We start from the raw sequence: 26,175 nt of genomic DNA, 5'->3' as shown, positions 1-26,175 counted from the left end.
TCTCTCTCTCTCTCTCTCTCCCTCCCTCCCTCCCTCCCTCTCTCTCTCCCCCATATTAGCAGATTTCAAAGAGAAAATTCTCTTTCCCCCCATATTAGCAGCTTTCAAAGATCTCTCTCTCTCTCTCTCTCTCTCTCTCTCTCTCTCTCTCTCTCTCTCTCTCCTCTCCATATTAGCAGCTCTCAAAGTAAATCCCCACCCATATTAGCAGCTTTCAAAGAGAAATCCCCATGTTCCAGAAACCCCAAAGCCTTTGGTAGATTTTGACTTTGCAGAACATTGTGACACCAGAGTGGAGGATAAAAAAGGACAGACTGCTTACTTGTAGGCACGCTCTGTTGAAAGTTGCAGTGCAACACTAATGAGGGAATGTGCTCTCTGAAAGAAGAGAGGAGCAGAGGTATTCTGGAGAAGAGACTCACCTAGAGACATCCTCACTGAGGAAGTGGGGTATCAGAGCAGAGTGGGGGAGCAGCTAAACACCCAGCAATGCCACAGGTCAAGCGGCAGCCTTACTAACAGGGAGCTCCTCCAGAACATGAAGCTGCACAGAATTCTTCTCACCTTGTAGAAGCTTTTCAGGCAAAGTTGCTCTTGAGTTAGTCAAGGGAATTGTTGGTAGAAGGGGGAATATGGCAGCTGTGAGCCTTTATCCGCTAGCACCATGGCAGCTGGCGGATGTGTGCACTGGGCCAGTAAAGAAGATCAGGTCAGGGAAGCAACAGCCTCCACTACAGCATCCACTCCTGAGAGATTTTCCATCAGCTTCCTGTAGGCACAACTGATCATCTCTGCATGCAGCAGAAAAAAAATGTTAGGGAAGGAGAAACACTAGGAGTAGATAGTATATTGTGTATGTGGAACAAAGTGTGACTTTGAAGCCGTTTAGGGCACAGCTTATGAAGAAGCACATGGTGGGACCAAAGAGCAATATAAAATATTAATGAAAGCTGTACAAATTAGTTTTCAAAAATTCTCTAAGTTCCATTATAGCAACAACGATGCAATTGTATTTGAAATGGAAAGAATAAGATAGCGATATAATTTTATAATTCTAGTTAAAGGGACATAATGTAAAAATCACATATAAACTTAGTCATTAGAGTTCTAATTTCCAAATATACAATAAATCAATTTGTAAAAATCCTCACATGTCTCAATTAGCTAATGTTTTTTAAAGTTTTAATTTCATCTCTATTAAAAGTTTGGGTTTTTTTACAGAAGAAAAATGAGAAGAAATATATGTCAACCCAGTTAGCCAACTAAATAAGCAGTTAGAGTTTTGTTACACCAGAGATCTGATTTATATTATAGAAATTATTGTAATCCCTCTTAAAGTTATTATTAGTGTATATGCCTTGTTCACCGGCCAAAGCAAAGAAAATATTTTCTACAGCTAACCCTCATCTTTGGAGTATAACAATACTTCATGCTTGAAATGTTGAATTGAAATGGACTTTGGACAAGTCTATAGATTCGCCAGTAGCTTTAATTCAACAAGCAATAGTTGAACCAACAACATGAATGAAATATATTAAAATAAGATGAAAAGTTGTGGGATCAGACATGACCAGCCAACCTTAGGCCTGAATTTAGCTCTTTCAATTTGGTAAATTATTTCTAACTGATAGATCCTCAGTTTCTTCTTCTTCGTCAATCCTTCTCTGGTTTGGGAGGATTGGACACATGATGTATAAATTGTGCCTTACATGTTTTAAGCAATAGGAGTCATTATTACTGCTGCTGTTAGGGAGAAATAGAGACTGCAATCTACCAGGCAGCTGGCAAATGTCCACTTGAATGCATGTTTCCTTTGGCCTGCCCTGCACAAGAAATTTCAAACAAAAACAGACCTGGCTTTTCTTGAATAATTAGAAGCTGCCACTCTGTTAGATCTATACACCTACAGAGTAGACCTGGAAAGTTTTATGTTAAACAGGACATAAGTTATCTGGTTTGCCATAGTCCCCAGTGGTATCTGTCATCCTACACTCAGCTCACTTACTCATATAACTGCATTGGTCCCAGTAGAAATCGGAACTTATGACTGCTGGCTCTGTCAAGGGAGACTAAGACTCAGAGGCATGAAATATAAATCTGCATGGGGCAGTGGAAGACACGGTGCCGCTTGGTAGAAAGCAGCTAGAGCTGGGAGCCTGGGGCTCTGAGTTGTCCCAGGTCCACATTAACACCTGTGTGAACTCTATGCTCCAAGGGGGTCTGTTTCCTCATCTGTGAAATATATGTTCTGTATAGGTCAAGTTTCTGAACACAAAGCAAGTGGGGGTCCCATCTGGGTTTCAGTTTCTCATGTGTTCTTTTTTTTTAAAAAAAAATGTTGCCAAATTAGTGGGTCACTGAAGCCAGGCTGAATTAAAGAAATCCCTGCCTTCACATGCTCCTGTCAAAAAACTAAATATTGAACACAAAGCTGACAGAATACGTTTGGAAGCCAGAATGCCAAAAGGAGGTTTAACATATAAGAGTAGCAATTTTAAGAAGGCCCTCCTCTGTGAGGCTGGCTTTAGCATTAATTTCTAACTGACTAAAGAGAATAAATTGTCTCCCCAAGTTTATTCTTCTTCCCCAGATGCTTGTGAACGCTCAAGGGCTAACCAAATTAGATCTGCTTCAGAATTCTTGATCTAAATTTCAACTTTAGCCTCATAACTTTACAGAACTACTTTATGTAGTTCACGAACATGAACATTGCAATAATTACTCTTTCTATGCGGTCGTTAGTCATCTTGCATTTTCTCCAGCTACAAGTCCTTAATCAAATGGTTTTTTTTGTAAATTTCACAAGGTAAAAAGCGTGAAACACGTTACCCACAATTGCCACTGAAAGTTTTAATATAGTATTTTTTTTAAAAAAATCCATATGTAATTCTCATATCAAATGCTAGTCTATTTTTTAACTAAAAAATTATTTATTATTTTTATTTTATGTGTATGTGTGTATTGCCTGAATGTAGTTAAGTGCACCTGTGTCATGCAATGCCCATGGAGGTCAGAAGAAGCTATTGGATCCCCTGGGACTGGAGTTATGGACAGTTGTTAACTGCCATGTGGGTGCTGGAATTCAAACCCAGGTCTTCTGCAAGAACAACCAGTGTTCTTAACCGCTGAGCCATCTCTCCAGCTCCGACTATTGCTAAAAACAAAGATCTCTAGTCACTCATGTTTCAATGACAGGTTAAGTACTGAAATGAATCACAGAGTAATTTTGCATTGTGAGGACATCATACAGTGTACCTGCATGAAGATGGCTCTGATTGTCCTAGGTGTCTGTGGAATCATAACAGTGTACACACTCCACTGTGATTCAAAAAACATGAAATGTTTGCATGTAAAGTTATAATATCCTGGGGCTGGAGAGATGGCTCAGTGGTTAAGAACACTGGTTGTTCTTGCAGAAGACCTGGGTTTGAATCCCAGCACCCACATGGCAGCTAACAACTGTCCGTAACTCTAGTCCCAGGGGATCTGACAGCCTCTTCTGACCTCCACAGGTATTGCACAACACGAGTGAACTTATCTACATGCAAGCAATACACGCATACACATAAAAAATAAGATTTTTTAAAGTTGTAATATCCCGATGTCCAAGATGCTTATTTTTCAAATACTACATTTCAGTCTAAAAAGCCATTATTTGGTTTATTCAGTTGAATCAAGATAGGCTCTCAAATTAGAAATCAATTAAGACAAGTAAATCAACATCCCAAAGGTCACTGTCCAAGTTTCCTGTTTGAGATTCTGCTGCTGAGGAGAGGAACTACTGTTCTCAAACGCAACAGTCATTTGGTAGCAATTTCCAGAGTAGAAGAAACAGGCCAAAATCTAATCCAAGTTTGTATGTGCCTTTAACAAATTTCGATACACTTTTCAAAAAGCGATCTGCAACTGGAAGGCAGCTGTTTAACTTTCTGCAGTACATTTAGTATGATACTCAAATCCACTGGATGAAAGGCTGAAGGTAAGACAGCTGAAGGCCACTGTGCATTGGCATGGAAAGGTAGCTGTCTGGGGTTAATCAATTATTCACCTACCTTTCTGAAGACAGTAACTTTTCAAAGACATGGGTATAGTATACTAAATTTTAAAAACATTATAAACTTCACCTAATTTCTCCCCTGTGATTATGAAGGTTGCATAACCTTTTTGTGTTTTGTAGGGTGACATCCACTGTCAAGGAATAATTGTTTGTAGCTTCTCTTTTATATACAAAAATGACTTAGTGTAAGCAAAAAACTATGCTGTCTCTACATCGGGGTCACAATGTTGCATCTAGTCATTTATGGACCACACAGCAGTTGACTGACATAAACATTCAATAATAATGAAATTGATGGGTAAAACAGTTTAAGGTAATTGATCATACCACTTATAAATATACATGCATGCAAACTTTTGTTAGGCTATTCAATGACACAATATTTTAAAAGTGGTAAGAAGACTGATTAAAATAAAGTGTTAATAGTAATTAGTACTAGAACAAATTAACTACTTGTAATATGCAATACCTAAGACTTTCTAATTTGTGACTCATCATAGCAAACTGGGCTACTCAAGAAAGACTTCTGATTATTGTGTGGCATTTGTAAGATTTTTTAATACCGGGATAATTCTCAACTTCCCTGTTTTTCTTCATAGACTTCAAGTTGGTATTCAATAGAGATATCAATATCAATACATAGTTTTGAACAAGTGCATTTAACATAAGAAATATCAGAATTATGACTATGATTACTATTTTCATTTAGTTTAGGAAAAGCTAATTGATTACTTTTACAGATTTATAATTAGTGAGAAGAATAGAATTTAAGAATCATGAAGATTTCATTTGCAGGGTGATGGCCTTTGTTACTTCTGTGCTGATTGTGGCAGAATTCTTTGCTGAACAACTCATGGAAGGGAAGATTGTTTCATCTCAAGGTTTCAGGGGGATTTCAGTCCATCAAGAGGGAAGGCATGCCAAAGTGGCTCTCTCTCCTTGGACAGGAACACACAGCAATGCTTCTTCACAAGGTTGATATCCAGAAGCAAAAAGAGTGAGAGTCAGAAAGGAGAGGTGAGTCTCACCTTCAAAGCCAGCTCCTCACACCCTGCCAGCCAACCCCCACCTTTTAAAGGCTCCACAACCACAGCGTTCAAAACAGAATCAGAATTTGGGGACCAAGTTTTCATCACATGAATCTGTGGGTGACCTTCCAGATGCAAAGCAAACTGATTTCCTTATTCATCTAAAATACAGTTTGGGGGCTAGAGAAATGGCTCAGCAGTTAAGGACATTTGTTACGCAGAGGACAAGGGTTTGGTTTCCACATCAGGTGACTCACAACCACCTATAACCCCAGCTGTAGGGGATGTGATGCCCTCTTCTGTCTTCTGTAGCCACCTGACTGCACTCACATGGTGGGCAAACAGACAAACAGGCACACAGGCATATACATAAATAAAAACAAAGAAATTTTAAAACAAAATAGAAAGTTTCTTTACATGTATTTTTTTCATCCAAGCACTTGAGACAACTTTAACATGAAACCACCTCAGTGTGGCTGTCACTGTGCTGCAAAATCACTTTACACTCTTCTCCCACATTCTTCCCACATTTTTGTTTTTAACGTTTACTTTTCTAAAACTGGAAAATACCAGAGCCTCAGAATCATTCATTGGCATTCTATAAACTGTTTACTCTAGTGATACTAGAAAAAGAAAGTTAGATAGCATTCACTAAAAGAAGGATTATAGTGAGGAAATTACAACAAAATATTATTACATTTTCAATTTAAAATGAACATCTATTCGCTATTAACTATTGGTGTATATTTTAAAACTTATTTGTAAAATGTTAGACACAAATCATCTTATGTTTGAATTCAAAATGAAGTAGCAGAGTTGATCCCTCTTGTACTTTCAATACCAAGTACCCTAAAGAATTTTCTTGATTATAGGAATTTGTACAACTGACTTTGAAGTAGTCTGTAGGTCTTTATGTTTAACTATCAGTTTTCCTACCCATGGAGCTTGGTATACCAGCTCCTCTCTCCTCATATACCTTTAAAGAGATGGCGAAATATCTGTTTGGCCATCCTTTACAGGAGCTGACATCATTTTATAAACACCAAAGCACCAAGGAGACCATTACTCAAAATCCAAACACGTATTAAAAAACAAAAACCACATTTAAAAGGAAACAACAAACCTGAACCCCTCAACATACTCATTCTGTGGCTGAGAATGTGGTCATGTCTGGGCGAAGTGCTTAGCTACAGAGTATGTAATAAAAAAGCTAAGTTTGGGTTGGAGACTCATTTTTGCACTCCAAAATGAAATATAGTCCCAAGAGAGTAAAGGCAGAAAGGGACTGTAGAAATCGGAGAGCAGGACTCTGTTACTCCTCACTTCAACCTAAACACAGAGCTGTTAATAGGAGGCGCAAAAGGATAAAAACACTCTCCAGATTAAAAGAGGGGGAAAATGGAAAGAGGTGTACACAGGCTACAACAACACAGTTCTCACAGAGCATTTCCAGTGGCCTCTCCAGGCCGAGTGAGAGCAGTGCTCACTGAAAGGGGCAAGGGTTGTTCACAAAGTCAGCTTTTATCCCAGCAGAAAGTTCTAGCAACAGATGATATTGATCTCTGCTTTTATCTCTTCTAAAATAATTTTTATTATTTGTCATGTCAATCTATCATCTTACGATTTCCAGACTTTTCTGTAAATTTTAAATCTCCCTAACAAGTTTTTAGTTTCTTAAAGAAGGAACATGTATGTTTTGCACCTGGAGAGACTAGCTCAGTGGATAAAGTTCTCGCCGTGCAAGCATGAGGCCCTGAGATCACCCCCAAGGAACCACATAATAAAAATCAGGTGTGGTGGCACATGCCTGTAATTCCAGCAACAAGGGAAAAGCAGAGACAGGCAGATTCCAGGGGTTCATTTGTCAGCCAGCCTAGCCTACCTAGCAAGACCCGTGTTCCAGGCCAGTGAAACACCCTGTCTCCAAAAATTAAAGATGGTAGATGGCTCCCGAGAAATGATACTTCAGGGTGTTCTCTGAGTTCTACATACATATGCACTGTGCATGCACACCTCCACACACACATATGAACACACAACACAGAGACATATAAAACAAATTCTGCATTTTCGTCTACCTTATATATCTCAATGGGACAAAGCAATACTACTTCCTGAATTAAATCTCAGTTACACTAGAAGTTTTACTTTGTTAGAAAAGATAAACTGTTCAGGGCATGGTGATGCACACCTTTGATCCTAGCACTCACTCAGGAGGCAGAAGCAGGTGGATTTCTGTGAGTTCAAGGCCAGCCTGTTCTGCTTAGTGAGTTCCAAGCCAGTTGGGGCCACAGGGAGTCCCTGTCTCAAAAAGACCAAAAAGAAGTAAAGAAAAAAGAAAAGCTAAGCTAAATGTTCAAACTCTGAAAAATAATATTACTCTTCATTGAAAAATACATGGATCCACAGCTACAGTCCTAGTCACACCTTGAGCCTTAGGAAAGGCTAAACTTAGCTGAGGACTGGATAGTCCTCAGGCAGCTGGTAAAATGCACTTTACAGCTTATGTAAACTATGACTTTGATTCAGGCTTATTTTAATGCTCTCAAGAACCTGAAGTACAAGAGCTTCAAATAAGTTAAAATATGCTGGTAAGTTACATGTCACAAAAATATTATTTTCCCTCATTCTGTATCTACCCATTTTCAGATAATTCTTGAATATCTTCCATATTTGGCATTTGCTTTGCACAAAGCTGAGACCTTCAGCAATAAAAATCCATATTCTTAGATGGAGTTATCATAGCATGACTTTGTCAAGTGTGACTTAAGTTTATTTTAATTTGGCTGCAGATCTTTTTTTCCTTCATGTTCTTTGGAGGGCTGGTCTTTTCTGGTAATTTTCCAGAATAAATTTTATGTCTTCCTTTTAAGTGGGGCAAGATCTTGACATATACTACTGTGGAAGCATTTCTGAGAAACGCAGGGAAGGACTGAATTCTCTACTTGTTTTCATAGTGATAAATATAAAGTTCATACTAGGCAAGAAGACAAATATTCCTGCAAAGCATGCACATCTGAGAGTGAATGGAGTCAAAAAGACTTATCAGCATGACTTTTATACTAGGAGGTGTTGTGTTTCCCCTGAGTTTCCCACAGCACAAAAAACAACCAGTATATTCCTACTGGGGGAGAAGGGGGAGGAGGGAGTATTCCAAGGGCAATTTTTAGAACAACAATCATTCTAACAAAATGCAAATAAACAAGACAAAAATACCACTAAGGACATTATATTCTTTGGTATGTGTATCACACCACGGATTCTATTTTAAAATAGTAAAATATATTTCATTATCGAGATAACAGTGCTAAGTGCAATTCTTTAAAGTAGTTACTACCAAAGGACATTTCTTTTGTAAGTTCATTACGTGGTTTTTGTATAAACATTATCATATGACTTGTTACTCTTGTAAGCACCTATTACAATAAGAGTTTTTTTTTAAAGTTGAGTTTGAAGTATATTACCATAGTATGACAAAATTTTGTACAGTGATTGGCAAAACTTTTTGCTACATATCAATCATCATGAAACCAAGAGTTAGTGTCTTTTGAAATGAAAATTACTCTGTGAAAGGAAACTAATTTGCCATTTAATTTATTCATATGGTGCTTACTAAAATGAAGATCAAAACTTTTTATTTCATAAATAAACCTTTTAATAACAAAGTTCATATTAAGTCATCCCTTTTCTAAAAGCTGCATCCAGATTTATTTTAGACTTTCTATCCATAGAACATTTAGATGTGTAGAGAAAGAGGTTAATTTCCATTAAAGGAATTTCTCACATTTTTCTTTGTTTACAAAGAACAATTCTTTGAATACTGCTCTCAAACCAGCTTTTACTTTAAATGCCTTCTGGCCTAAATTGACAGTCTTGAAGCAGCATTTGCCTCTGTAAGCATCTCTCTGGCATTCCATTATGGGCACCTGCTGCTGATAATTACAGGTCTGTCTCCTCACCACTTCCTCTGCTCAATGCCAAGGCAAGCTTTAGGCTTCTTGATTACAAACAGCCACCAGTTAAGGATCCCAACATCTCTCTCCTTGGTAATTATTCAGGGCAAGTTGGGGCTGTGTTTCCTGAGGACTTAAGAAAATAAAGTTATTCCTTGTTACAAGTTTCTCTTGCTAGCAGTGAAGTATAATCCACAACATACCTTGGTCACCTTAAAAGTGCCTATGAGAATATATGATTCAATAATACTTTATAATGACATACTCCACCGTACCATTTCTTCATCTGGAAATCAAAATATCCTGCTCCCAAATAGTGAGCCATGGGCCTACTGAAAATATCTTCGACAAAATTAGTTCCAGGGAATTGCCTAGGCATAATGCGTATACATTGATTTTTCATGACCCTGGGACAATCTGTACTCATACAATAGCTACCCTTTCCTCCAGTCCCTCACACTCACATTCTCATACCCTGCTAGAGTCTTGTTTGCTATGGGAAAAAATAAGTAATACTCTATAAAGCAATTTTTGGCACAGCAATAATCTCAATATAAAATATAATTTCATCATCTAATTGGAAAGTCAATTTTTATTATCAATATTCTACAAGTAAACAGTTGGGAAAAGTCTCTGACAATTCTGGGGAAGTGCTGAGTTATAAAACAGATTGACTACACCAGGCAGAGCACACAGTATCTGTTCACTTAATGCATTATGCCTACTGAAGGCCCACAATGGCATTAATTTTTGTTATTCTTTGGTTATCAAGTTGACATATTTTTAAAAACAATGGTTCTTATGATTTGTCATGTTTAAATATTATAATGAAACAGTTTAAAAGACATAAAAGAAGAAAAGGATTATTAATGTCACAGCAAATCATAAAATACAGCACTGAATACCCTTGTAGCTGAGTTGTTTTTCCTTTGCCCATACTTTTCAAAATATAGTCATCATTAAATCAATCATAAATTTTCCTTTTATAAGTACACACTTAAGTTTTTTCCAAGCACAACTATAATCTTTGCAAGCTTTTTCTTTTTCTCTATATACAGAGTACAAGTCACACATGCTTGCCTGTGAGAAACTGTAGAGTTCAACTAGGCTGCTCTTGAAAACATTTAAAGTATTTAATGGAGTGTATGCCAGGTCCAATTTATGCATAGATGTCTTTTACAATACACATGCAGATACAGTGAACAATTTGGGTGTGTAATTTCTCTTTCGCTTTTATTGTAGTCCTACCCTGAGTTTACGAAGGCCTCCAATCTTGCTGCAGAATTTTAGCTGACTTAATTTTTGCTTTTATCCTAGAATCAGTAAATATTTTGCTGTACTAAACATAATTGAAGAAGGTTCTTTGTTTCTAGTCCTTTAGAAAGAGTTTAAACATTAGCAAGGAAGTAAAGATTTTGGTAACTTTTTTCTAATCTTTAGCTTATGTTTTACAAATAAGCAAATTAGTAGTTTTAAAAGCATAAATGGGGGTTGGAGAGGTGGCTCAGTGCTCAAGAGCACTGGCTGCTCTTGCAGAGGACCCAGGTTGCAATTCCAGCACCAAGATGGCGGCTAACAATCTTCTAAAACTCCAATTTTAGTGGATCTGACACCCTCTTCTGTCCTCTGCAGGAATTGCATGTCATGGTTGCACTTACATACATGCAGGTAATACACACATAAAAATTAAAATAATACATAAAAATAATATAATATAAAAAAGCATAAATGGGTGTCTTTCACCCAAAGTTGTAAACTATTAGTTTTGTTGGAATGCATTAGATATTGTCAAATCCAGGTACATAGATGTAGGCACACATATGTATATATAGGCATGCATATGGTGTGTTTTTAATTCCCTAGTGGTCAAGGAAGGAAAGGTAAGGTAAGAGAGAGGGAAGGAGGCTAAAACTATTCACTTATCTGAACACGATTATGATGAATTGCAGAGCAGACATTAACTATGTTAAGAAAAAACTTCAAGCATCAATAAATAAATTCAAGTGGGACTGTATTTACTCCAATTTTTAAAAATGTAGTATAGATGGGTGTGGTGGCACATGCCTTTAATCCCAGCACTCAGGAGGCAGAGGCAGGAGGATCTCTGTGAGTTCAAGGCCAGCCTGGTCTACATAGTGAGTTCCAGGACAGCTGGGGCTACAGGGATACCCTGTCTCAAAAACACCAAAAAAAAAAAAAAAAAAAAAAAAAAAAAAAAAAAAAAAAAAAAAACCGTGGTTCATACTAAAAGGGAGGAAGACTTTTTAAAATGTCCAGAAAGTAACAGAGTATTATATAATTAGGGTATTAGGGTATTAGTTTCCTAAAAACTGTTCTAGACTAATGTGATAACTGTCCTATTTCAATGTATCTCAGATTGTCTTGTTATATTTTCAACAAATTCAACTTAATAATAGAAGTTTGTAGATGTGTAAAAATTGATTATATTACCAAATACAATGACATTCCTTTTTCTTCTCAAAATAAAATTAAATTTCATGTAACATGAAAGAAAAAACATATGGAAAATAGTCATTTCAAAGTTGTTTTAGTCTAAAAATATCAGGTTTAAAGTTAAAAATCAAAGTCCACTAGTTGAACTGAGGCATACTCTCATGTGTTATTAATGTTTGAGTTATCTACTAGAGACAAGATTATTCATCAAGCCCCTTATACAAAATGCTAGTAAATGGGATTTTGGTTAGTAATTTGATTGCATAAACTCTGACCATATAAGCTCCCAATTCATTCAAAATGAACATTTACAGTGGCCTGAAATGAATTAACACAGTTAATGACACCAAAGAGTACTTCATTGTATTAAGAAATGTTTGTACGAAAATCTATTAGCATAAAAGGGAGAGCTCTGCTGTTAAACAGTAAGCTTTTTACAATTCATTTCAAGAAATATAAGGTTATGCAATGTTTTTATTTTTATCATGTAAAAATGCACTTAATTTCAATATACAGTAAGTAAAAGATGTGACATTTCTGGTTAGAGAACTGAATTCATCATTCTGAGGGCAAGAAAGTACGATGAGAATTCAAGTAAACATTATGAAAATGCTCACAAAGCTTATGCACACATGATTGGGGTCATGTGCTGAAGTGGGCTCCACCTTGCTGACTTGTACTGGGTTTCACTAATGGCCTGATAATAGGGGAGGGGGAGGGGGACCTCGAGCGTCTCCTAGCACTTTTAGTGGTGTTAGCATGACAGTCACTGATTAATTACTACCCATTCTCAACTCACACTCAGATGACTGAGCAGCACTGTTTGTCTCCACAATGGTTCCATACTTATAAAACACTGGCTTAGAGAGTATTTTCAAAATTTTACAGAAAATACAAAATTTTAGGATTCTATTATAAAAATTTTACAAAAATTTTAGGATTACAAAAATTTTAGGATTACAAAAATTTTAGGATTTTATTATAATTTGCAGTAAAATTTGTCTTTCAAATGATTAAAATGTCTACTAGAGACTATTTCAAAGATGGATAAATACAGATTTAAGAAACTTTTAGGGGGAGTGTTTAATATAAACATTTCAACCTTTAATTTTATTGCAGACAGCACACATACATCACATTGAGTTCAAAGGATTCTTGCAGTAATCACTGAAAACTATTAACACATATTTATGCTTGTGTTTTTACTTATCTCTTTATTTGTCCCTCACTCTCTTCCCCATTTACACAGGCACTGGGACTTAAGGAGGGTCTTCCTGAAGTTTTAAAATCCATGGAAAATTTAAACACTGTAACTAATAGCAAAATAATAATAATAATAGTAATCCTTTCACTTTAAATGACTGAGATGTCATATCTCAGTGAATGTGTGCTCCTATGGAAACAACTCTTTCACAACGTCAGCTTAAGCGGTGCCCGATGATTTCTTTCAAAGGCCCCCTTTCAAAGCCATCACTGCCATGTATTATCTCCTTGTTATATAGACTGTTACTTTTGTTTCATCACAAATCTCTGCCTGTTTAGCAGAGGCCTTGCTACACTATCAGATGACATTTGTTTTACTTATTGTACATAGTTTTAGAAAAAAAATTATAGAACTGCTGTTACTGCATTATATGAAAAAATGCCAGTGTACATTTAGCTGACACGGCATCAGCTGTTATTTAAACTGGGCTTAGCTAATGGACTTTTAATGTCAGTGGGGTTATGTGCAGTTACTGGCTATTAGCAGAAATGGCTCCTTTCTATAAAAATCACTTTTCCTCAAGTGTGTTGTTTGAACATTCTTTTCCCTAATTTAGTGACTGTCACTGATGCGAAACAAACTCAAGGACTCTGGAGTCTGCTGTTATCTTTAAGACCCTCTCTTTAAACTTGCAATTCAGCATTAAACAGGCAATCTCTTCTGTTAATATTTAGAGTTGTAATCACAAAACTTTGTGAAGAATTATTATTTACTTTGCCACTTGTCTGTGTACTTTGCTATGAAAACCCTATGTTAACAACAAAGATATATGTAAGATATACATATCTTGCATAGTTATTGGAATCTTAGAATTTATTTGTATATTTAAAATATCCTAGTTCAAAACTGCCAGGGAAAGTGAAAATGTGTGTATGCTAACAGTTCCTATTTAGTGAAGTGTTGATGTGTCTGCAAATATTTATTGTTATATTAAATATAATCAAGGAAACATATTCCATGTAGTCTATATATTAATTCATTATAATAGCATTTTCCACTAAACAGTTCTTTTCTTTGTTCATTTGATAAAGCTTTAAATGGATAGAGCAGATAATCCTGTGAATGAAATCAGTAATACAGCATGTCAGGAAGTGCAAGAAAATTAAACACAACTCTATTTGCTCAAGAGGTTGAAACAAACCATTCTTGGATTATGGTCAGGAAAGAACAGCATAGCTGACCTGGTCTTCAATCAGCCTATGTATGAGATGACTTTTTGTAGGCTGCTTCCAACAATATGTTGACTCTTCCAGAGAGCAGTCAGATTTTGGAAAGTAAGTAAAAGATGCTTCCCATGCCTGCATAGAAGTAGATAATCTACTGAACATGGACATTCTGTGTTGGTCAATGAATGAGAATCTCCCATCAGAGTCCATCTGTTTGCAATATGCCAGCGAAAGCAGAGACCACTTCAGTGACAGTAGAAAACTTCTATCAGAAGAGACAGGTGCCATTCTGCTGTACAAAAGGAAATGACTTAGCATTTTGCCAAGGCAACGTTTTGCAGAAAAAGAAGATGTAGCTCTTTATTAGGAAATCAGTGATTAAATCTGAGTTGCTAGTCAACAATCTCCTTCATGAATGTACTTCATAAGCATAAGCAAGAGCAAAAACATTTGCTTGACAGATCCCACTTGTGTTTTGAGGGTAATTGCAAGTCTGTTTGAAAATAAACTCTCCTTTCTAAAAGAGCCAAAACTTGTTACATATACAGAGTGCACAGACATATATACGCACACAATCGTTACACATACATGTGCATGCTCACAGAAAATTATGAAGCTGTATTTGTGTACATCTTGTAATTTTCATGAACGTCATTAAAATCTGTCTGAAAATGCCACACAAGAAAATCATTACATAGCTTTTCAATTCAATAAATTGAAGCCCAGCATGGTGGTACATGCCTTTAATCTCAACACTTGGGATTCGTGGGCAGGAAGATCTGTAAGATCGAGGCCAGCCTGGTCTACATAATGGGTTTCAGACTAGCTGGGGCTACAGGGAGTCCCTGTCTCAAAAATCCAAAACAAAATGGCATACATAAACCGGGCATGGTGGCGCACACCTTTAATCCCAGCACTTGGGAGGCAGAGGCAGGCAGATCTCTGTAATTCAAGGCCAGCCTGGGCTACATAGTGAAAACCTGTCTCAAAGGAAAATGTCTTGAGTGTCTTTCAGTTGTCACTTATAATAAACCTAGTAATGGTCTCCTTCCTTTTTGCACTGAGAAAACGTACTGACTGCTGAAACTGTTCAGTCAACCTTCTACTTTTCCTAACCATGATATTGCAGGCAAACTGCAACTATTTTCACAGTAGTCCTTTTAATTCTGCACAGATATATACATGAGTATGTAGTATTAGCATAAAAGTAAATATTTAGTTTAGTCAATATGTATGGAGATTCAGACAGTGACAATATTTTAAATGCACTGTAGTTTTACCAAAAGTAAGTTACACTTAAGCAAATTCTTCTTTGGGGACAATTATCCTTAAGAACCGCCGTATATTTTTAACATCATGCCATCCAGTTTCTTACAAGCAGGTGGGCCTTAAGAAACAACATTGGTATTGTTCATGGAAATGTTTAACAGGGCAGCTCAGGAAGTAGCCATGCATTTCACAAGGATCACTGAAGAATATCAGCATACCGCAGATTGAATTCTAGATTTCTTAGCCAAGCATGTCCTGCTCAAATAGGTACACTAAAAATCCAAATTTAACTTCTTAACACACACACACACACACACACACACCTTTAACATACTTTACAAATTCTTTTACTATATTAGTTGACTTCAGAAAACAAAGACAGTATTTATAAAAAAATTTAAACTGTAAGTCTGTTGAATATTATGATGAAATATGGATCTTAGGTCTCTATCTCAGATAGCACAAACAGTGAGTCATTTAAAAACGCTTGTTTCTCCCCTGACTCCTGAAAGCAGTCATAGAAATAAGCTCCCGTTTTCCAGGATGTTGAAGACCCTGTGGGTGAGGGTTGTGATAATCTAGAGGGGAAAGAGTCAGCTTCCTTCAATCCTTAAATTGGATCCGTAACCCAATTTTAAATTTACAATCTCTCATCATTTTAGGAACATTCAGAATGAAGAAGGAAGATTGCTAAAGAAAATGACAGGCAACAAAATTACTATTTTATTTAGAAGGATTTCAACGTTGCTACTTGCTGAACTTGAGTACTTCCACTGGGTGGCCACAATGTGTATATATTTGGTAAACTCTGTATGTAAAGGTGATACAATATATCACTCTCTTTTTCACTAAAAGCTTAATCTCAATTTAAACATCTGTCACATAGGCATAATCTTCAAAGTGAACTTATCAGTACTTACTTTTTTCAAATCATAAAATTTTTGTTGTGGTAGTAATTTGAGGGGGTTGTTTGGTTTGGATTAGAGATAAAAAAAAATAGGTCTCAGAAATCAGATATAGTAAAAGAACAATGTACAGTCACTATCATTTTTAGCTTCTGTGGACAAGAAGGCCATCTATTTAACAGTTATCTTTGAACTAGTTCTTAAAAGAATTTCTCAGTTCTTGACATTCCAAAAAGATATGATTCAGAATATTCAATTTAAATACAAGTAAAAAACTTGCAAATTCACAGAGAACAGAACGGTCTGAAAGTGTTCCCTTTAATCTTAATGCTACCCAAATTTTCTTTGCGAATAATTAAATGTGATACAAAATCCTGCAGTCCAATACACTGCACTAAATTTTCATTATCTAAGGGAATGTCTCTTATTAATTTTTAATGATTAGTTTTCCTCACAGATAGTGTACTTCTAAATTTTTACATAATTATTTTTATAGGACTTTTGTTATATTTTTTATATTATTATGCACATTAGTTTTCTTGAGCTGAAGGAAACAAAGGAAACAAAAGTCCACATTCACAGACATATTGCCTTAATAAGTATACTACAGACACATTTTAAGATGTAAGCACGAATCTGTTTTTATTGAAATGCAACTTTCCTATCTGAGGCCTTTCTTCTACATAGAAAAATATAGGTGACAATAAATTATAGTTAAGTTCAAGTGGTCCATGATTAAATAATCAATTAAGACATTGATTAAAATAAGAAATGTTAGTATTCATCTATAAACTTGTTAAATGTGGAGAAGCTTCTGTTTAGCTTCCATAGCTAGATGAAAAGATATTATGTGCTCATCTCAATGAGGCATTTTTACTGCTCTCATAATTGCTGAGAAATGAAACTAGCCACAGGATCCACATGACAAAAATGATTAATGAATGCGAAACCCCCTATCCTCACAACACTTTAAAACAAATAAGGCTTGTAACTCTGGAGTTAAATTTGATTAATCAATATCATCTGTTAATAGCATTCTGTTGGCCCTAGTATTTGCAATACTAGGCATGCAATACTCTAACAGGCATGTCAGTACGATGAGTTTCACCTTGCTCCCTTTCTTTTCCATTCCTCTTCCATGGTGAAATTAGATGCAGTTGGTTATTAGAGTATTCCCCAAACATTGGAGTTTTCAGATGTTCTACCTGACTTTGCAAACAAAGCACTTTTCAGTCACTGTTCATTAGAAATAAAAAGGCATACTGATGGAAGGACAAATATCTGCTTATTTGGCACCTTGAGAGCTAAATTATAACTTTCAGTTTAATTAATGTCACAGTAGCTTCAATACTAAGAACTCTGTGCAAGAATAGATACGTTTAAGTACCAATAACTGCATTTTTCAGTGTATTTCAAAACTTCAGTATATAGTTCTACAGAAACAAATCTGTGGGGGGCAGCAATGCTCAAAATGAGAGGCCACGTTTCAAATTCAATTCAAATCTTCTCAAAGAATTCAAGTTGTAGCTCAATACTTTCCAATAATTTGTTTATAAAAAGTCTAAATATTTGCATCATAACTTTTAAATTTTCATAAAAGGGCATTTTTTCCTGACCTATCCAAATAGGTAGAGAGGATACACACATCTACTAGTTCTGATTCTGTTACTGTTAGTTCATGAAAGTATTTTTTCATGATTTTTATTAAAATCTCCATAAATTTTAAGACAAAATTACTTACAACAAAAGAAACTATAAGTTACTAGGTTTCTTTTTATGGAGTACAAGTAAGAAAACAGTAGTGTTTTAATATATCTCAAGGGAAATTTACTTCAAGAAAGCAGCATAAAAATATCACTAAGTTGCTGTTTAAAGTATCCTTAACTGGTTGATACTTGGTATCTAAGGTCTCAGATTAATGGAGTCCTCCTTCACAAATACATGAACAATAATGAATGAAAATAAGAAATGAAATAAAAAGAGTCCATACATAAGTTTTAGAAGGCAGAAAGGAAGAGAGACAGAGACAGAGATGGAGACAAAGAGATAGAAAAGTAGAGGGGGAGAGAGTAGATAAGAGACAGAAGATAGGAGATCTGGGGTAAGTACAGATCAGTCTACCAATAATTAAAAGATAGCTCTGCAGGAGGAAAAATCTGTCTTAACTCTACATAATATAAACATAAACACTCCTGCAAATCTTTAGTTTTATCTTAAAAGTTTGTCAGCAAGCAACATGCAAAGGAATAGCAATGATTTTTTTTATTGTATATGTTCATTACAAATATAAGCAATTAAAAATATAGTATAAATATATATATATAATGTTGTCTAGATTATCTATGCTGTTCTAAGTTGTGATTTCAAACATTTCTACTGCAAATATAATTTGAATAAATAGAAGTCCTGGTGCATTTTCTCTGCCTTCATGTGAAGCTATTGTTATAATTACTTGTGTCATTTTAATACATATTCAATTATATTACTAGACTACATACTGTATCCATTTTATTTTGAAAAATATCATTAACATTCATATAAGGGGCTTATTTTCCCCCAAACCTCTTCAGAAACCCTAGAATGTGACATTTTTCCCCTGTAGAAGTCTTTATGTATTTATGAAAACTTGTCCCAAATATTTATTACCAAGACTAAGCGAAGAGTAGAAACTATTGCCAGGGTATAACTGGCAGTTCTTAACATGGGCAGGTTTAGAACTGGCATTAGGTTAATATTCCCAGCCAGAGTAGAAAGTAGAAAAGAAGCTAAAGAAAAGTGTAAGATGAGCTGTCCACAGGATGTCCAAAGAACCTGGCCCTGTCTGGTGTTCTCATCACCCACTTGGGAGCATTCTCTCAGTAAGCTCCATTTCTTCTTGATAGCAGTAGCACCTGTGGCTGTCCTCACTATTCCTTCAAATTATTGAACTTTAATTTCTTCAATGTCTCACTTATTGCCAGTATTAGAATCCAGGGGATCATATTTTACCTTCTGTAAGCTACATACCGAAGGCAAAAAATAAAATAATATATGTAGTTGCTTTACATATTTTAATTTATTCAACCCTAGTGTGAGCTATTGCATATGTGTTATCATTTTACATGGGAGGAGACTGAAGATCAGAGGGGTTAAATAACTTACCCATAGTTACATAGCTAGAAGGTATTAGGGACAGACTTATGAGATGCTGTGCTAACTAATAGAATGGGCATTCACAATAGCAATAACAATTCTTCACTTGTATCTCCCCAGAGTCAAACAAAATAGATATCAAATCTAAGTCATAAGGTCAGGGATATAGCACAGTAGTAGAGCACCTGTCTAGCACAAACCTGATAAAGGACCTTGGTTCCCCCAGTGTCAGTAGAAGGAGGAAAAATAAAAAAATCTGAACCTAAGTACTACTTTTGAAATGTAAACATAACTTCAAGAAAAATTTCACTTCCAAGGAGAGCATGGTGGTACAGAGCTGTAATCCTTGCCCTTGGGAGGCTGAGGCAAGTGAATCATGAGCCAGAGGCCAGCATGAACTATATAGAGAAACCCTGTTTCACCCCTCCAGTGTCCCCCCCCCTTACAACCAAATCACTACCATTAAGTTCCTCTGTACAGAAACTTTGGAACTGCTGCCCCCCACTCACATTACCCTTCATGGTAGAACCCTGGAGTCCTTAAGGACCACACTGTTATAGTTCAGAAAGTGGAGTATGCTGTGTGCTCATAATTCTGTCTTCTTGAGGTTGACGCTGTCTTATTCAAGTCTAGGTCTCCAACAAATACACAGTCTAGGACATAATATCAGTGCACAATAATTGTTATAAACTTCACCTCTAATACCACACTGTAACAGCATATTATTTGAATGAGCCCCAAAGTTTTCAGTGTGCTGGAAATGGGAACAGATTTGCTTTTAAGTGCCACAGATGTAGAGGTCAACTAAAAGGATCTAGGCTGAAATTGCAAGGCAGGAGTCTATGTTCAACCTCCACCCCCAATACCTTTTGGAAGTGGTGGCTGCCGTCAGTACTGTTTCTTGAGAGTAACTCCCTCTGCTGCTCCAGCAAAGACATGACCTAAATCACAAAAGTACTAAAGGCAGTTAAGGCCTAATAGAGCACAGGCTCCCTGCTCTTGTTAATTGGAGAATCTAGCACACATTAGAGAACAGTTATTTAAGTCTCAACAATAATTCTCAATAAGGAAAGAAGGCTAGCCTAGTAGAGCTGAAGTCTCCTTATATCCTTAGAGAAGTTGTTTAATGCAATGTCTTCTCTAATGTAATGATCCCTCTTTTCTTCTACTGATAAAGCCTTGCTTTGTTGTCAGGCTGGCTTTGAACTTGAGATCCTCATGCCTCAGTCTCCCCAAGTGCCAGTATTAAAAGAGTATACCACCACATAATTCATGCCTTGAGTTATTCTTTTGCAGGTACTTGAAAAGGTTTGGGTGTTCTCTAAAGGCTGTTAAGCATTCCCTGAGAATGCACAAATTTATTTGTCTACTAAAGGCAAAGTTACCTGTTTTTTTTTCTTATTGTACATTTCCAAAGTCATTCATAAATATTCCTTCCAAATCAAGCAATATATGAAAGAAAAGTAACCAAATCCAGTTGTCACTGATTATCAACTATCAAGTTGTAACATACCAACAAACATAAAAGCATAAAAGTACTTGAAGTGTACTGCTTTTAGTCTTAAAACACTACAAATGAATGTAGTAAGAGAATGATCTCAGTCTGATTAGTCTTCAGTGATTTTTCTGGTCTGAAGTTGGAGGTGTTGGCACACATAACACTAGTTGGTGGGAGATACCACATACATCGTAGTATGTGGGCCACATGACACACTAGGAGGCAGTAATTCAGAAACACACACACACACACACACACACACACACATACACACACACACATCCCTTGCCTTCACTAGGAGAATCTTTCATTCTTGGAAGTCAGAAGCACTGAGATTCCCTAGAGCTGGGGTTTCCCAGCAATCCTCAATGAAACAATTAGAGCACAGCCAGAAGGGTAAAGTTGTTGCCTAAAGCACAGAGAATTTCCCAAGAACCTGTTTAAAATGACTGTCCTCTGTCTTTAAATCATATTGTTTTCTATCTCAAACATTGTTTCTTCTTTCTTTTCCTTTGACTGTTTCCAATGAGATTATGTATTTTCAAAAGCTTATTTTCCTAGTACTGCTCCAACAGATTAAAAACCTACTTCATGTTGAAAATACTTAAATGAATGCTCCTATTTTAATTGCATATGTACTTCCATTCAGGAAAATAGTCTACAGAGTTATTAAGGCATCAGAACAAGAAAATGGTATCTTGAGGTAAGTGCAGGAGGAGCAGTGGAAAGGTAGGGGAAAGGGGAGACACTGAAGGGATTGGAAGTCTGCCTACCAGACCATTCTACAATGAGTGACTCTGAGCAAAAAGTGTTAATAGTGAGTCAGTACTAAACAGGCCTGGCTAATGAGTAGCTGTCAGGGGGACAGTAGCAGATAGCAAGCAGATTTCGGTGCTTTGCACTTCCTTTGATGCCTAACAGATAACACAGGAAGAACTGGTGCCTTGGAACATAGAGGAAAACAAAGATAAAAGTCCAGAGTTCTGCATTTCTCAGAGCACGTGACTGAAACAAAAATGTTATTCTTCCAGAACTGAAGGACTTACACAAAGTAAATGGAGAAGAACCACACCAAAACGCATAGGTCCAACAGAAACTCTTTTTCTTTCTCTACTTAAGATCAGACTCAATCCTCAATCTTTGGCTTGTCTGGTGTATACAAGCAAAAGGGCAAGATGCAAGGCGTATCCTGTGCTTTTCTTTTAATCTTTGTTCCCTTCTTTCAATATTAATCCACTTACAGTCTCTCCTGTTTGATTATCTTTATTGATACCTTTTCTACCCCATCTTTATAAGTTGGCTGTTGTAAGCTCTCAGCAGGGGATCCTATCTCCTTTTGGCATCTTTGGGGACTTTAACTTGTCCTTTACCCAACCGGTCCTCTTACTCTGCTCCCCACCCCCCAATGGCTTGTTTCTTTGTGCGCCTAAGAATTCCATCAGGAGTCAAAGCTGAGTCCACCACTACTCATCAGGTTGCTCACTTAGGCTTCCAAAATCCTTCTCTAAGCATTTTGGCTACCATTGGAGTACTTCTTATCTATTTCAAGAAATCTGTAACAAGATCATTGAATTCCCAATACAAATGCCTTTGAAACATGGACAGGCAGATGAGCTCTGGAGGTGCACATGAGAAAACCAGACTGGCCCCTCAGAGTCCAGGCATCTGGCCAGAAAGGAAGGAAGGATTTATGAGCCTGACCACTTAGCAGGGCAGCAGAGAAAATTTACTCCTGAAGTAGCTATTGCTAATTCACAACGCAGTGCTAATCACTTACCTCCCCATGAGGACCACACTAGCTTGGCTTCTGGGTTCCCCTCCACCTCCACAAGCCCCTTCCCACCTCAGCACCTCTAGAGTCTAGTGAACGGCAGTCTGAACTTGGGAAAGGACAGCATATGAGCATCGCTGTACGAGCCAGGGTTACCTCCTGACCTTCCAGGCTATCCAAATTTGTAAAGTAGAACAGACCAGAAGAGAGGAATGTGTGCATGTGTGTGTGTGCGAGCGTGTGTAGGGAAAATCTCTAAATTGCTTTCCTGTCTCCAGGCAAAGCAATATCGCCTCAGGCAATCAGCATAAAACCAGGTGAACAGATCCAAGTGGGCACTGGGCTTGGACAGATGGTTAGGTGGCCAGGTTACTCTACAGAGACCCCGGAAAAGGCAGGCTCCGTTCCCTCTCTCCTTTTCCACTCACCTTATGCTGTGAGCTGCAAGCACGCCTTAAAATTCGGACCCTAAAGCTGTGAAATGCAGGTACCCCCTAAAATTCGGAGAGAAGAAATGTGGCCCCATAGATAACCCCTCACTCTCCGTGCCTCCCATCGGCCCTTACACATTCCCAACTCCCTGTCGCTCTCCTTCTAATCTGGCTTTGCCCAGGGCTCAGGACATTTCAAGGCTTACATGCATTAAATTAAAATGTCAGAGTTATAAACTGGTTAGCCACCCCCGGGAGTTACAGATTTGGTTTGAACAACTAGCGGCTTCTCCCCAGAGCTCTGGGTTTTAAGTTTCTCCATCTCCTGGTAGGAGGGGGGCACACTAGGGCTTGTGAGCTGGAGAGGCAGGCACACCCGGGGCCTGTCTGTCCAAAGCGAGCTGTGCATTTCCATAGTGCCCCACAGCAACCGAGGGCCACCGATGCCTGTCGGTCCTCGGTGGTAATGGACACAATTCCTTCACCAAGATGCAGGAAGATCCTGCGACCCGCTCAGCTCCCGGAGCCTCTGCGCACCTAGCGCATCAGGGTTCACATACAGCATCCCACACGACCAGTGGCGCCCAGAGACTCTCCAAATCTCCAAGATGCAACAACGTGCGCGAGTGGAACTGAAAGTGCAAAAGACACTCCAGGCTCCCACAGGCACAGACAGGGCTGCCTTTCCACACCCAGTGGATGCCCGCTCCAGCCTCACCCAGCTCGGGAGCTAAGACTGAAAATTTGGCTTCCCGACTACTTGGGAAAGTGGAATTTAAAGTGGTTTCCAGTTGAGGGCAAGCAGGCAGATGGAGGCAGCCGGGAACACGGGGGAGAAGGAGAGGAGGAAAAGAGGGACGGAAGATGCGAAGGGAGGTGGCCGCGCCCGGAGGACCCCTTACCTTGAGCGGCCGAGCCGGTGCCGCTGGCGCTGAGCAGGGCCAGGGCAGGTAGCGCGAGCATCTGCAGCAAGTATCCCAGTCCCAGTCCGCAGCGGGCCGCTGTCGCCCGCAGACCTTTCCTCATCGTCGACGGAGGTGTGCGGGAAGTGAAACGCCACCCAGAGACGCGCGAACAGCCGAGAGCCCGGCCGGGCAAGAGGCTGAATCCGGCCACCGCCAGGCAGTCCCGAGAAATAACACCAGCCAAGCGCCAGTCTCCACTTTCTCGGAGGGCAGGGGCCAGAAGGGGGAGGAGAGGATCTGCCGAGGAGGAGTTTGAGGGTCCCTGGTTCCCGGCGCCTGGCCACTGGCGTCTCCCGCCAGGAGCGCTCTGCCCCCACTTGGGAAGTGCGGGAGGCGCAGCGCGGCCGAGGTGGCCGCTCCCCGCAGCAGCAGCAGCCGCAGCTCCGCCGCCAGCCGAGTGGGGACTGTCGCGGGTCCCCTCGGCCGCGAGGATGCACAGGCGCCGGGAGGGGGAGGTGGCAAAGTGGGAGGAGAGGCGAGCGCAGACGACGCGCTCTGGGCTCCAATCTCTGCGCTCTCATGCGGGAGAGGGACGCCCAGGCTGCCGCCTGCCCGAGGCTGGCGACCGTCACCTCCTGGAGTGCGGCGCGCGGGGGCCCTCGCAGGCGCTCGCCCAGGAGGCGTAGAGGGCGCGGCCCCTCTCCGCGTGGGGGGAAGCGGCGGCGGGAGCGCGCTCGCCCACCTTATGTAAGCGGGGATGGAGCGAGATCCACGCCTCGTGGGGATGGTGGAGTCCACTGGGCTTCACTCATTCAGTCGAGAGACACCTGGGGGCAGAGGCGGCAGCGGCGAGGGGCAGCGCTCTGCCTCCTGCCGGACTCCAGCTCCCCAGCGCTGAGGGCGCGCCCCGGGCCACTTGGCTGTGTCCGGTGAAGTCAGCCCGCCTCCAGGCAGCCTCCGCGAGCGGCCTAAGCCTCCCCTGGACTGGACTCGCTCTAGGATTTGGGGACTTGGAGGTTGATGGAGATGGAGGCAGGCTCGAACTTGTCTTCAGTGATGGGGAGGAAGGCGTGAAGCTTTGCAGCGCCTAGCCTACTGTCTTTGGGTTTTCAGTGCCAGTCTGACTGTTTTATGCTCTGGGAGCCTCTGACCTATTTGCAGTGGAACAGAAACTAAAAGATCAATGAAAACTCCTTCAGGAGTGCTTTCTTTGCGTGCATCTTGGTGGCTGAGAGATTTAGTGCCTAAAGGGTGGTGAGGCAATACCGGAGAAACGCTCGCAAGAAAATAAGCACAACAAAACTGGAAGATACTCAAAATGTGTTGGAACCTATGACCTATTTTCCAAATTCCCAACAACGGTGTGTGAGGACTAAAACTGCTATGATAAAGAAAGAAATTAGAAGGTAGTTAGGTTGTGAATGGCTGATGTAAGGATGAAGGAGGAATGTAAGAATGCGCTGGTAAAATAAGGAAAGGCTAGACAAAAGGAAAGTGAATGGATGATACATCACTTACACTGGACGGTCAGCACTGTGGGAAGGAGAAAAGCCGTGTTCTAAGATTAGTATATAAATTAACAAATGCTGTATCACTGGGAAGTTAAGTTCAAAGTGCTAAAGGAGCAATGTGTAAACACACACACACACACGGGGGGGGGCGGGATGAATAAATCTGAGATCTAATTTGAACTGTGATCATAACTTGTCATGAGCAGGTCAGATAACGTTTGCATGTCTTGTTTCTTTATCTGAAATATTTTATTAACTCTTTCCTAATAATCCATCATTCCGCTTTCCCAGCTCCATCTAAACCCCTAGCCCATAATACATGCTTTGGATGAGTTTGATAGATTTGGAAAGGTCACCCTTGGGAAAGACATTAATATTAGCCATTTATTTCTATGGAGATTCTAGCTGCCATGTTAAAATTTCTTCTTCATTTTCTTCAAAGTTGCCCACATGGGCATATCATGGTATTTAGGTGTGAGGGCAGGTGCCAGATAGTGGGATCTATTCTCAATGATTTACTAGCTTTTTTTCCTAATCTGTAAAATGGGTCTTAATAGCAGGAATGATCTATAGGGTTTTGTGAGGATTCAATTAGTTAAATATATATATGGAAAATGCTTGACAAAGATGTGTTGACAGCTGTTTTGATCATATAGGGAGGATTCCTGTCTTTCTATGCCATGGAGGCCAGCACTGCTTAGCAGCATTTCTGTAGCTAGTATGTATAGATCTCTCTTCTCCCAAATTGTAGTTAATAAACATACATGTCTACTGAGCACTTGTAATGTGGCTACTGTGAACTGACAACTTTAACTTTTATGTTAGTAATTC

General features: G+C 38.9%; 1 protein-coding gene across 5 annotated transcripts in view; it reads right to left on the bottom strand.

Annotated features, from left to right (window-relative positions):
• Unc5c (unc-5 netrin receptor C) overlaps positions 1–24,311 on the bottom strand; it is a 397,832-nt gene extending 373,521 nt beyond the window's left edge. For 3 of the 5 annotated variants that reach the window (XM_017796389.2, XM_008826187.2, XM_029560223.1), the window contains exon 1: positions 23,831–24,310. In XM_017796389.2, the coding sequence (XP_017651878.1) occupies positions 23,831–23,954 (124 nt within the window). In that variant the 5' untranslated portion in view covers positions 23,955–24,310. Of the gene's footprint in view, positions 1–23,830 lie in introns of all 5 variants that reach the window. The other 2 variants (XM_029560222.1, XM_029560224.1) reach the window with 1 other exon arrangement.
• Positions 24,312–26,175: the final 1,864 nt, after the last annotated feature.

The sequence above is a fragment of the Nannospalax galili genome, unplaced genomic scaffold (assembly GCF_000622305.1).
Source record: "Nannospalax galili isolate Female #2095 unplaced genomic scaffold, S.galili_v1.0 scaffold189, whole genome shotgun sequence".
Lineage (NCBI taxonomy): Eukaryota > Metazoa > Chordata > Mammalia > Rodentia > Spalacidae > Nannospalax > Nannospalax galili.
This window is presented reverse-complemented; position numbering and strand designations above follow the sequence as displayed.